This window comes from Patella vulgata, chromosome 1 (genome assembly GCF_932274485.2).
Source record: "Patella vulgata chromosome 1, xgPatVulg1.2, whole genome shotgun sequence".
Classification (NCBI taxonomy): Eukaryota; Metazoa; Mollusca; class Gastropoda; family Patellidae; genus Patella; species Patella vulgata.
Window position 1 is genome coordinate 36,053,808 of NC_065879.2, and position 14,957 is coordinate 36,068,764.

At 32.0% G+C, this 14,957-nt stretch overlaps 2 protein-coding genes across 2 annotated transcripts in view; one reads left to right on the forward strand and one right to left on the reverse strand.

Moving 5' to 3' along the window:
* Positions 1-1,104: 1,104 nt before the first annotated feature.
* LOC126829633 (high affinity copper uptake protein 1) lies at positions 1,105-13,232 on the reverse strand. The gene is made up of 5 exons (XM_050559620.2): positions 13,043-13,232; positions 6,984-7,053; positions 6,624-6,822; positions 3,941-4,056; positions 1,105-3,515 (listed from the first exon to the last, which is right to left on the reverse strand). The coding sequence occupies exons 1-5, from the start codon at positions 13,079-13,081 to the stop codon at positions 3,355-3,357; spliced, it is 585 nt and encodes a 194-aa protein (XP_050415577.2). The 5' UTR covers positions 13,082-13,232; the 3' UTR covers positions 1,105-3,354.
* Positions 13,233-13,359: 127 nt separating this feature from the next.
* LOC126829555 (abnormal spindle-like microcephaly-associated protein homolog) overlaps positions 13,360-14,957 on the forward strand; it is a 37,732-nt gene continuing 36,134 nt past the window's right edge. The window contains exon 1 of the mRNA XM_050559508.2: positions 13,360-13,432. The gene's annotated coding sequence lies outside the window, so the exon portion shown is untranslated. The remainder of the gene's footprint in view (positions 13,433-14,957) is intronic.

A 14,957-nucleotide genomic window follows, 5' to 3' on the forward strand; every position in this document is an offset into this window, starting at 1 on the left:
CCGAACACACCTATAGCTGTAGCGGCTTCTTTGATTCTCAAGAAATTAAACCAGATTACCCAATATACGGTACAGTTTTAATCTCTTGACCACTAAAGGTGCTAATTAATTGATGAGATTCTCATAAAAGTTATAATATACAAAACATGGTTTACTATAGTGTGGAGTATTCTCATTTGTTCTAAATTGTAACACTGTCATAGAAAATGTTTTTATTAAACAACTAAATAGCAAATAAATTGCCTGGTTGCTATGTGATTTTGTTTTGGAATATACTAACTCATTCTTTTTTTGCCCGAATCAATTTCAAAATTTCCTCATTGCAACTCATTATGCCAGCACAGGTCACATAATATGCATTTTACGGCACGTTCACACCTATCTGATTAATACTAATTCAGCTATCTTTACTCAAAGTCGCAAATATTGACCACTCGTAAAAATGACATTGCAAATTATAGAAAATATGGCACTCTAACATATTCCAGTCACAAGTATGTAATGTATTACAATTCAAGACGAGAAAGGTCAGCTCTTAAAAATGCTTTGAATTATAGTGATTTGTAGCTTACACATAGATAATTATAATAAGGTAATGCTTAGGTCAGTAAGTATGTTAATTGAACCGTCAATACACACTAGTCAACTGGTGGTGTGTGTGGATAGTGATAAAACCTTAAAGGACAATATTGGTGCCAGTCATTATCACATATGTGATAGAGCTGGTTAAACACATTCCAAATATAATTTTAACACGGAGATCATTGCTACGATAGCTGAGTAATACAGGTTTCCTGAGTCGGAAGTGACGAACGCCAAAGGAAAACACGAGTCATCTCTCTATATAACTGACTGATGTGACGAGTGTTAACGGATATACGGCCGAATTTCTGCTCACTAATAATTCCTTCCAAGACCAAAAGTTGATATATGGGACTGTAAGAGGATACCTGACAATTCAATAAAGTAATTGAATGCCATTAGATTACAGAACACGAGAAAAATAGAAATGATCCGTACATTCTCTTGTTTATATTCATTCTATACCTTATAAATACATGGTAATGCACAGACTTTTTCGGTTTTTCTTTCGTGTTCACTTATCTAGTGGCGGTCAATTCTTTTTATGAAATGTTAGATATCCTCTCACAATCTCATACAACAACATTTGGTCTTCGAGTGAATTATTAGTGAGCAGAAATTCGCCCGTATATCCGTTATCACTCGTCACATCAGCCAGTTATATAGAGAGATGACTCGTGTTTTCCTTTGGCGTTCGTCACTTCCGATTCTAGAAAACTGTATTACTCAGCTATCGTAGCAATGATCTCTGTGTTAAAATTATATTTGGAATGTGTTTAACGAGCTCTATCACATATGTGATAATGACTGGCACCAATATTGTCCTTTAATAGTGTATATTGTATGTGTGGTCCCTGTGACGTCACCGGCCAATCAAACCAGATTGGTGTGAGCTTGCCGTAAAGTGTATATAGTGACCACTGGCCATAAGTACAGAAAAGTTTGCTTGCTCATCTTATGTACTCTTTAACTATTTAAGATTGTGATACTAAACTGAAATGACAGATATCTTCAGTTAACTGAATTTAGCAGCTAAGTCTTTAGAATAGTTTCATAATATGGAATTGTGGGACTTAATTAAACCTTAAATAAATCATTTATAACATTGCAAATGAGAACTATAACCAATATTGATGACAATAAATATCAACACTTGTACATTTTCACATGAAGGCCCTTATATGTACAATTTAAATTAAAACTAAAAGTATTTGAAAAAGTCTGAAAAAATAATGCTTACCCAGGATTGAGATAACAGCTTAACTTTGAGTATTATGTATATTATAAGGATCAAGATTATCAACAAAAGAAGATAACCGTCCATGTTTATAAACATTGAGAAATTCTTCTCTAATTCAAAATATAAGTTATTATAAGTTTATGTTACACTCTCAATTAACAAAATTCTTAACAAAACTTCAAAATTACCATGCTCTAAACAAATATTTTTGTGTGTAATTCTTAACATAATGTGATACTGTAACATACACAAATAATTTCAAGCATAGAAATGTTATTTCATTAACATCAAAAAACACAATTCTTAGCAAAGAATTATTCCATTAACATAAAAACATAATTCCTAGCATAAAATTATCCCATTAACATAAAAACATAATTTCTAGGACAGAAATATTATTTACAATTAACACATAAATAAAACAATTAGCACTATTTGAATGATTGCTTACAATGTATATAGAGAAGTTAAATATCTATATATTTAAATACATGTATAGATAGATAAGAACCCAATCATACACAAATAGGAAGCACAGAGATGAAATATATATACTGTACAACTTATAGAACACAGTTTATAAATATATAATAGATACATAAACAAAACATATTATCTAGGGACTCTTTCATAAAAACTTAATTTGCTTTGTAAAGCTTTTTAAAAATATGAATATTCCCATGGCCATTACAAGTTACACATTAAGTTCTAAATGGTAAAAGTAAACTGCAAATCCATTATATTTTCAACGAATAAATAGCCCAGCATGCAATGGCAGAATATTTGTTTCCCACAGATTAGACATGTGAAACAAATTTTGTTTAAAGGAGCTAAATCGCTAATATTTTAGAGCTAGAAATTGACACAAATGGGTCACAATGCATATAATAATCTATTATGAATGTATATAGACTGATTTATACATTCATTCTTTTCCGTTTTTACTCTAATTTCAAATCAGTTATGTTTGGCAAAATACACCAAAAGTCACAATCTAATGGAAATCTCTAGCGTCTAGTTATTCCAGTCTATAGTATTTACTGAGCATGCTCTCCAGATAAGAATATGGGCGTCACCGTTTGACATGACTTGTGGAATATATCTAGTCTCAGTCTTTGTGTCTCTTGTTACAAATGGCTTTGAAACGCATTATGGTACACGATTCGTGTACCAATGGTAAAATGTTTTTCTTTGTCTTAAATATTGGATATCAGAAGCCCATCTTTCCCCAGTAAGATCACAACATCAACGTTGATTTAAATAAATAAATAATTTGTGTTTTCAATGTCGAAGACTTTGGATGATACTGAGTTAGAGACTTAGCTACTTTCATAAATGTTGCTGATTTTATCATATTTTTATACTTTTAAGACCAGTAACAGGTATCCTTTTAATTTTATAGAAAAATTAAAATTATTTTAATTCATTTTTCATCATATTTGATATTCCATTATTTTGATATCAAAAATGTCTTTATATGTACAGGTAATGTAATAGCATTCTGAGGCTAACCATTCTTACAATTTCTTTACCTACATATGACAATTTTCAGCAGTAGTAGAATCAGCTTGTGTAGAGGTATTGTTAGATTCTGAATCTATTTCCAAAGCTTGATTTTTAGATGTCACTTCTGTGAACTTCTGTGTTATTTGGTTACCAATGGCTGCAAATACATAGTAACCTAACGTAGCACCTGAAAAAAATATTTAAAAATTATTTGCTTTATCAAATATCCTCATCATGTTTTAATACATTATACATGTATGTGAATTTAACTTTTTAATAGTAAAAAATCTCTACCAAATTTAAAACACCTCATAAAATTAAAATATAAATATATATTGATAGATAATAAGGATTAGAACAAGAGTAAAAATAATAAATAAATTATACAAGAATACCATTGATTTTTAAGAGCTGGGTATCCAATAACCCCTGATATCAAATAATAGTAAAGAGTTGCATCCCCTGACACAATTGTGTTGGACTTTTTTTTACAAGTAATGTGTCATGAGACAATATAAATTATAAAGAGAAATTTCGGGTGTTGGATTTTAAAATTACATTATTTGTCTTGTTTAATTTACAAACATAATGGTTATGATGTAAAATCCTTACCTGATACGACTGATATTCCTAACCATACGTTATACGTCATAAACGCTAACATAATAAAATATGCTACAGCTAAATTAATCATATGACTCAAACATCCATAAAAATGATACTTTAACCTGAAATACAGAAAACATTTTAGAGTCAAGACAATAAACTGTATACATTGTGTGTAAAAAATATAAAGATGCAGGGGGATCCTAAGCTCTCATAAACCATTCTAAATGTCATGCAAGATTAAAATAAAAATGGGCAGATTTCATGAGAAACCAAGCCCAAATTACTTATGGGTCATTCCATGTCAAGTGGACCAGTGTTTGTAAGGTGATCCCTTCAGAATATTATGAAAACCAGCGGTTGCCAGGCAAGATACGCCCACATTTTGCAAGTGATTTTTCGTACAATCAGGGGCCTTAATCCAGGAACTTATGGTCTGAAATTCGCGAATATCGAAATGGACTGAGATATTTGGGATATAAAGCTATATTTTAAGTTTCATCAAAATTGGATAAAAAATTGTGACATCTAGAGAGTTCACAACCTTGGTATTACATACTTTTACACTATTTGCATACAAGGGGCGGCCATTTTGTCCGGCAGTTTTGTTCCATGGTGTAACAGTGATATATTCAAAGGTTTTTTTTTAAATCGGATAATAATTGTGACCTCTAGGGGGACCACAAGCTGAAATCGAGGTATCGTACAATCCGGTGCCATAATTCAGGAAGTTACGATCCGATATGCGCAAATATCGAAAGGAATCAAGATCTTTGGGTTATAAACACGTATTTCAAGTTTAATCAAAATCAGATGAATATTGTGACTTGTAGAGTGTCCACAAACAAATTGTGGACCGACGTCCTGACGGATAGAGGCAACAACAATATACATCCACTTGAAAATATATGTTATTATAGTACATACAAACTTCCAACTTATATGACTCTAGCATTAAGATTGACTGAGATGATATTATGGCCTTTTGAATTAGTGGTACCTTTTCACAAGTTTTGAAACTACTATATTATTCTATGGCTCGATTTTATATCTTCTACTTTCTAGTTAGACAATATTCCTGAAATTTTGGGGTTTCTAAATAAGAGAATATTAATATTATATAGATTTAGAATTAACCATCAAACCATCAACTGTGTATGGAGTGCCTTTAGTGCCAAAAATTGATACTTGTGCAAAGAAATTTGACTACACTATACATGTATTACTAGAAATTGTTACTTATCACATGTATAATGTATCAATGGGTACCGGTACTGTTTGATTGAACAAACATTATTAAAAGCCATATCTTGTCGGTTTCTTGTAAAATTAGCCTTGTAAATCGACTCACACACGAAAATAGCTAAAATCAGTCTTTTACAAACGCTAACCATGTTTAGAACCCTTTCATAAAAAAATATGAAACTTTGGGGAAATTTTGCTTGTACACGTGTCTATGAATGATGAAAGGCCTATCTTTAATATTTTACTCCTTCATATTTCATTTTCATTAAATTTGAACGAATGACTTAATAATTAGTGGATTACTGAAAATCTATTAAAATACAGGTTGTAGAAGCTATGCATAGGCATGAGCTTGCTCTTACAGGGTGTGATTTCATAATAATCAAAGTATTGGAAGTGATATCCTTTCAAATGGGCGAAAAATATAAATAATATTTTAAATTGTTACAAATCTTGAATTTTCCATGTTTTGATGGTGAATCATAAATTAATGGTACTTACTTGGGCTTATATGGATGGATAATTGTTAAGTATGCACAAAATGTTCTTAGAAGATCTTGCTTTTATGATAATAAGGCAATAACAAGTATTATAATCAATCCATTCAATCAGCAAAAATGAAATATCATAATTTACTGTTCAAATAAGAGAGAGAGAGAGAGAGAGAAATGGGGTTTAACGTCCACTCAACACAAACTAGGTCATTTCGGGACTAACATATGGTTTAATTTTATTTCAATAATTCGCTTGCGCGTAGGGGTCTTTAGCAGTGGGAGGAAACCTGAGGACCCGGAGAAAACCCACGAGGTTGGACAGGCGACCCTACTCCTTGTCACGTACAACCGGGGATTCGAAACCACGCCAGTTGACTCAATGACAGGCCTTATGATTACAGCACACACGTGCTAACCATTCGGCCATCCCAACCCCCCCCCCCCCCCCCCTCCCCCCCGTTCAAATACATGTGATAAGTAACAACTTCTAATATAGTGTAGTCGAATTTCTACACTGTATCGAAATGTTGATTTTTCTGCACAAGTGTCAATTTTGGCACTTAAGGCACTCTATTCACAGTTGACAGTACTTGTTCTGTAAAATTTGATGGTGAATTCTTAATCTATGTAACGTTCTCTTACAAACCCCAAAATTTCAAGAATATACACGTATACTGACTAAAAGGAATAAAATCAGAACACCAAAATTGAGTCATAGAATAGTAGTTTCAAAACTTGCGAAAGGTTACCTCAATTCAAAACGTCATATCTCAGCCAATACTAATGCTAGAGTCATACAGCTTTGCAGTTTTACATAAGTTTGTATGTACTATAAAATATATTTTTTTCATAATTTTCTGAAGGGGTCACCTGACATCTTTCTGTGAATTTCGTCCACTTGACATTGAATGACCCTTAATAGTTTGCTATAAAAGAATCCAGAAATTAACCTTTGTTTTCGTATCTGTTGTATGTCCACTGGTATAAGTAATGGAGTAAGTAAAATGCTACGGTCGGTGACCGTTGTATCTGTTTTTGCATAAGATAAAGGATCTTGTCGTACACGTAGTTGAAAATATATCTGTAACAATTTTAAAGCCTCAAACAAAAATGTCACTGTAAATACCACAAAACATACTGCAACTAATCCTGAAAGACACAAACATATAGATGTTACAGTACAATTTAGCGACCGTAATATATGATAAGCCTAGTTTATATTTTAGTCCATAATTGATCTAGACGTCCTACAGTTAAAAATTCATGTTAAATAAAACCAAATGCCGTTTTTAAGTGTGAATAGATTTTACCTTTGATATCTGTAATGTTGAGATTTTCAAAGATGAAATTTTGTAGTTTTGTTTTGGTAACAAAATACATCTGAAATACAAATACTTTTAAGAATAATCACATGGATTTAGTCATTTATCACAATTTGTCAAATAATGTAGAATTAGAATTCTTTCTTTGAAGACATCTGACATTTTTTCCCATTATGGCAAAAAGATGGTTTTTGGTTCAAAGTACTTCATTAATAGTAAGTGCAGGGGGACTGCACCACACAAAATTTACACAAAAACAAATACACGGACAAGACATCATACTTAGGACAACACAGACTACAATTAAAAAAAAAAGTGAATAGATCCGGTATACTGGTAGAAAAAAAATTCAGAAAATACTATTACACATTATGGATTCTAAAAATTCTGTACATACATAAATATCAATAAATTCACTAGGTCGTAAGTTTAGCCTACAATTTCATCTAAATGTATACACGTAGAAAATGATTGAAGCCAATAATACAAAGTTGTTCAGCCTTGAATGACAATATGATCGGGACATCAATCACAATGGATGAAGACTAAAAGAACAATTTATACAGTTCGAAAACCAAGATTTTAATGACCAAGTAATCAAGAATTAAACCAGAAAGTATGTAGACTGCATGTATTATGTTAATTGTGAGGATAATCTGACAATCAATCAAGACTAAATGGAAAAAAATGTTGGGCAAACATCTCAATACAATTAATCAACTCCAAAATTTCAAAATTGATCAAAACATTAATTTGGGCAAACAAAAGTCAGCTGTCTCCAATCTTTATACAACTCTCTATTAATGGCACAGATCCATTGCAATAAAATTGCATTAAATATAATCTGGATATCAGAATAAAATTAATGTGTTTCAATTCAAGTCATTACCGCATATACATGTATAACAACATCTGTCATGAAAGCACAAAAAGACATATAAATTCGTACTCACTATTACATATGTAAAAAGTATCTACACAAATATCATAATCACTATTCATTTACCTAAAGCGCAATATTATTAACTACCTTTTATATCCACTAAATAAATAAATACTGTTACAGGTAGGAGTCGCGTTAGATTACATCCCGACATCAAGTCACTCCTTATAATACCGCTACCACAGTAGAAGACAACTATTATTTGTATTAGGCTTTGTTCACACACATCCAGTTTAGATTTGGCCGTGTTTAGTTTTGACAACATTAGACTGGACATGTTAAATGATTGAGAAACCTATCTCTATCCTCTAATGGCTGTATATGAGAGAAAACTAAAAGGTTATCGTTTTTTGAACTCTGATATCAACCAAATAATTTACTGTTTGGTCCATGTAATGGTCATTGAAAATATTTGGTTAAGCACAATTTAGAAAGAAGGGTTGCCAGGCAACAAAACATAGGCTTGAGCCTCTAGAGCATCCTCATGTAATTGTGAATGATGGCCAGATTACAAGAAGGTTGACTTATGGACAGATGCTATGGGTGACAGTCATGTTAACATTACATGTGGATATATTATAAAACAGTAAACTTACAGAATATTTGGTAACTAACAAAATAAATCTTTTTGAAATTGATGGGATTTAAATTCATGAGATCTAAATAAAATACTGGTATTACTTTACATTTCTATTCCCCAAAATAAATATTTCTTTTACATTTTCTATGAATCTGCTGAATTTTTTCCTCCAAATTGTCAATAAGGAAATAACAAAATAAATTGAATAATTTTTTGGTTGGTTGTTAAAAACCTAAGAGTAAGACAGGAAAATATAAAAAAATGAAACTAAGACAGGAAAATTAAAGGTGCAGTCTAAAAATCTTTCAATTTTTTGAAACTATGATGTTTTATACTTGGTATAAATTGTAAGCCTTCAAAACACCTTTTTTCGTCAAAAAATTATTGACGTGATATTATTTCTTATAACAGAAAATAACAGGCTATCTGACAATAATGGGAGCGGAGTAACTGGGTTTGGCTACTATGCAAAATTTAAAAAAAGATTACATTACAGTTTACAGTTACATAACTAACAGTTTTAACCCATTAGCACTTAGACTGCTCCAAACCGCCACAACTTGGACTCCTTAGATCACCTGTCCCATGGACAGCTGTGGTGCCCGCACAGATTAGTAATGGTCCTGTAATACAGAAAACTATTCAAATATCTTGGGCGCTTTGAGGCAGTCTAAGGAACAGCATTTTCGATCTGTCCAAGGATGTACCAGTATTAATATTTCACTTTTCTCTAATTTTCTTCGAGGAAGTAGGGTAGTCAATATTTACAATTACCGATTGCTAAAGGGTTAATTAATATAATATCCTAAAAATTTCAAATCCGTCAATTCTAACCTAGATTATAAGAATTTCAAAAACAGTTCCATAGTTTTGAGTTGGACATCCAGACTACCTATTTGGGTGTTAATGTAAGCTTAGTCATTTTTTTCTGCTTTGATGTACTTTAAATAGCTTTTTGTCATCCTGCAGGTTAGGGATTTATAGGCCTGTGCACACAACAGATAATTTGTCAGCAATTTTCTAATATTGGACTGTATCTGTGGTATATTAAACATCTCGGCAGATTATCAACCTATAGGTGCTCTAGTGCTCTAATGGCTGATAGTCAGGGATTGTTTGGATAGATGAAACTTTGTATAAACAAATAATATTGAAAAAACTTATATGACCCAATAAAAGATCTCTTCAAAACTGAAAACAATCCAGTGAACCCTGACCAAGTGTTCATTGACTGACAGACACAAAACAGGTGACCTCATAATCCGTAGGCCTAATAAATGTAATTATAAGCACACAAAACGTACAAAACTAACATACATTTTTATCCAATGTCGATCGTGAAACATACATTACATCAAAATCACTTTTTCATCCAAATTTTATGCTTGAAATTTAGTACTGGTGTGTTGAATAACTCACATTAATTTGATGAAAATCCAAAATCAATAAGTTATTAAAATTGCCAAAAATAACCAAGAGCCAACACCACTGATTAAATCTTTCCTTGATAAAATAAAATGAGAAATAACAACCAATTTTATCTCTGACTGAGAACACATTGGTAAAACAGGTAAAACAGGACAAACGGCTTAAGGGTAAAAAGTAATCTATTGAAAAGGTAAAAATAATTAGTGATGACATGCTAATAAGGAAGCTATCATTGTGGACAGGATATTGTCATTTGACAATTCGTCAGCTTTAAGTTTTGACAAAACTTTGACATTGTACACAGCAGTAATAGTCAAAAAGACACTATGAATATAAACAATGTTTAACCTAAATAGACTTGTTTTAACATATGTAATATCAGCCAAACAACCTTAGTAACTTGTCACGTGATTAGGCTGTCTCCCGTCTGTAACAAAAAACTCTTGACTGAAAATACATTTAACTAATTTCTAAATAACAAAGAGAACTACATGAAATAATGTAAAATCTCAAAGTTTGTATGTAATTATCATACATGTACCCTGTACATGTATTCAATATAATATTAGTCAACTAGACTTTGCTGTAGAAGGATAGTGATACCTCAATCTTACCTAAATTTGTCTGAATATTGAAGTCAATAAATGACCAAGCCTAGAAATAAGGCATCTGAAGCAGACGCTGTTAGGCACTAATTCAGCCTTTGTCAAATACAGATTTGTTCTTTTTTCATGTTTTATGATATACCTATTGGATACTTTCCGTAAAAAAACATAAATCAGGATACTTAATGTACAAACATGACAATAAAATTTAAACATAGAGTTTAAGAAGTGCATGTATACAATCTAAAGCACTTTTATTTTAAAAAAAAACATATATTCTGTATACTGGTACATTTTTGGTCCCAAAAATGTTCAAATTGATCGATCGTAAGTAACTAAAGTTAAAGCCATGCAAAGTTTACATTAGTTTCTATTGCTTTCATGCTGCTATCTTTAAAGTTGCATTATGTAAGATTAGAATTAGATAAAAATCTGGCTGCTTAATTGCTATAATACTATTGTTATAATATAGATAATGAAAAATGAATATATTGAAAATTACAGTCAAATTATTTTATTTTTTAGCAAATTTATGCATGTTTAAAGTTTTGCCAAGATATAGCATAGCGAGAAGATGAGGAGTCAGGAGTAGGAAATCTAGAGTTAAGAAGTCAAGCGGCGCAAAGGCAAGGATATTTAAGTGCAAGAAAGCAAGAAGTTGAGAAGTCAAGGATAAAGGGGGAGAGAGAGAAATGGGGTTTAACATCCACTCGACACAAACCAGGTCATTTATTTCAATAATTTGCTTGAGTGCAGGGGTCTTTAGCAGTGGGAAGAAACCGGAGGACCCGGAGAAAACTCACGAGGTTGGACTGGCGTCCCTACTCCTTGTCACGTACAACTGGGGAATCGAAACCATGCCAATTGACTTAATTCGGCCACCCAACCCCCCCCAAGGATGAAGGAGCGAGAGTAAGGATTGCAAAAAGACCAGAACAGGTTGCCATAGTTTACAGTAAGCAACATTTTAGAGAAATAAACAATGGAAATTATTCAAGAAAAATGCAAGTACCAGAGCTTAAACTTTTAGAATTTCTAAATTAATATGCATATTCAACAATTAGTATGAATAAAAGATGATTTTATGATGACAAATTATTCTGGCTTGTAGGCTTAATAATGCTTTAAGACAAGAATGGTAAGTGATGTACAGATCATATATAGATACAGGCCTTCACATTAGAGGAGAGCAATCATCTACGTTTGAGTACACCTACATGTATGCAGATTATTTTCCAGGTGAGCTTTGAATCGCCCACCTGAAACATGAGAAAAACTCTCGAAAATCTCAAATACAATCAAAATGTCCATACTTCAATGATTTAAATTTGATCATTAAAGACCCTATACATGTACATTCTAAATTGGATTAGATAAGACAACTAATTTAAATAATACAATGTATTTAAAGTACGTATGGCTCTATTCTTTGGAACCTTAAAATAAACGAAAATGGGTCTGAGGGCACATATTAATGTAATATTAATGTATATAAAGTGAAAATAACATAAAATCCAGAAGTAGTATATCCATATTAGTGTGTTATTTTTAGTGAAATCTATTTCTATATGTCTTATAAAGTATATAAAGTGATTTAAATTTATATTCAGTTTTTAAATTTTTTTATTGTAATTTCTAATCAATTATGTTCGGTGAAGTACATGAACAGTCCAAATTGAACACTTTCTTGGTCCATTCTTCCCGGGGTATTTTATTATTATTTTGTCATTCGTGAATCAGCCATTACTAATTATTTCTGCATTGTCTTGTACATGTACATGTAGGATATGTTTTTCTTTGTTCATAACAAATGGAGCCAGCAACTATACCGCTACATGACTCGAGTATTGATTATAAGGGAGAGAGAGAGAGAGAAATGGGGTTTAACGTCCACTCAACACAAACTAGGTCATTTCGGGACTAACATATGGTTTAATTTTATTTCAATAATTCGCTTGTGCGTAGAGGTCTTTAGCAGTGGTAGGAAACCGGAGGACCCGGAGAAAACCCATGAGGTTGGACTGTTGACCCTACTCCTTGTCATGTACAACCGGGGATTCGAAACCATGCCAGTTGACTCAATGACAGGTCGTATTTCATGATACAGCACGCACGTGCTAACCATTCGGCCATCCAACCCCCCTGTATTATAAGGTCCCTGTATTATGTATTATAAGGTCCATGATAAAATGTTCACTGTGTCTTAAAAATTGAATATTTTCAAAGCAAGATAACAACATCAATTCAATGCAAGTTGTTTGAAATGGACAATTCGTATTTTTAATTTCGAATAAATAGGAAAATATCATCATGTTGGAGGTTTAGCATCTTTAAAATTGACGTTTATAGACCTGCTGGATATGGTAGCCATATTTTCTGTCAGATCTTGAAACATACAGTCTGAGTCAGTCAAAAATAGATTCAGTTTAAATAAATGACAGACTGAGAAAAGTCTAAAGATGAAAAATAAATACTAAAATAGCTTGCTTACTGGCATCATAGGCATACTATGATTCATAGGCATCCCCATTTTTAGCGGTAGTTCTTATTCTATACAATCTGTCGCGTCTTGCTTATATATCCTAGGCTACATATATATAAGTTATATAATGTTTGTTACAGATAAAATAAAATTAGCTATTCTTTGAAAAAAAAAAAATATTTTGCTTGAATAGCGGCCATTTTCATATCATGTGGCTTATCACGTGACAGCTGGTTATTTTCAAAGCTAAAGGAAATTGGATTGGTTAATTTAATTATAAGCTTTACTTTCATTGGTTCGAAAAATAGTCTGCACCAAATTCGAAAAGATGGATGACAGTGCGTGAAGATTGGAACGCTGTTGTACGATGTTTTACAGAAGTTTAGAATGTATTTGATGGTAATTTTTCTAAGACATTGGTTTGTGTAATCGTTATGCTTGAGTATAATTTCCTTGTGGATAATTAAGCGATTCTTTTTAGCTATGATAATGATATGATCTGACATTTATTCTTGTTAATTTCAATTTTAAAATCCGATTCACTAGTCTAGAGTCTAGGGGCCTAGATTCAAGACCAACTTTTTTTTATTTTTAATTTTTCTACTTCTCTTCTAAGTTAACGTCTAGTCGGTCTAGCAAGGCTAGAATTCCTGGGTACCGGAATTACCTGAGGCCCGATGTTACTCTTTCAGTCTTTAATATTTTGACGACGTGTGAGCAAAACCTCTAGGAAGCGGGCATAATCATAATCAATAGATTTAATCAATAAATAATTGAATAAAGCCCGAATATGAAGAATTATGGCAAGCAGTATAGTGCCAATGGTGATACAGAGTAGGGTGCCCCATGCAGCCAAAATTTTCCCCAGCTCTGCAATATTTGTAGGCCTAGTTACTTTTAGTTTATTAGTAACAGATATATATATCGCTTCGCTTGATCCGTTACTGACACATACTATTGAAAACTAATATGAAAACAAGGCTTTCCCCATCTCAGTTCTAATTCTAAGGCTATTTTGGAATCCTTGCCGTCTATTTTGATCGCCAAAAGGAATCATTTCTTGCCACAACCAACACAAATTTATAATAATCCAACACTATTTTTGTGTAGAATTGTGCAATACAAAAACACAAACTGAAACAACATTCATTTGAATTCGTCCACCATTATCAAACTCACACCTGTGCAGATTGGTTCATAGTTGTGCTCAGCCAATATTCCAAATTTAAGGAATGGAATTTTACCGTAAAAGAAAATTCGTGCTGTACATCAATTAAAATAAGTTTTTCACAAAATGAAAAACGAAAAATAGAAAAACTAAATTAAAAAGCTATACATAAATAAATACCGGTACCTTTAATAAATTAAACATGCATTATGTAAGATTTAAATAATGAGCTGACAGTTCTCGCTATAATAGTTTTTTCGTTTTTCATTTTGTGAAAAAATTATTTTAAAGTACATGTACAGTTTGAATTAATAAACTTATATGGTATCATTAGTGTTGTGCAAAATATCGGGCATCGCAGGTAAAATATTCAAGTATTTTTCTCTACTGTAACATTTCATTCCTAAATTGAGGTACATTTTTATTTTACTTGATAAATATCAAAGAAGAATCACGGTGAAAAAAGATGGTTTACAAGGATTCCAAAATAGCCTTTGAACCGAGATGGAGGGAAAGCCTTATTTTTCATATTAGTTGTCAATAGCATGAGTCAGTAACGGATAGAGCGAAGTGATATGAATATCATTATCCATTCGTTACTAAAGTAACTACAATATTTGTAGCCATGATAATTCTTAATCACGGCTACAATTGATACACTATTTGAGGCTTTGAGCAAGTTAAATTAGGTTCAATTCCAAAATGTTTAACACATCGCATTTTGGATGGAAATAAGTAATTATGTTACAAATAGTG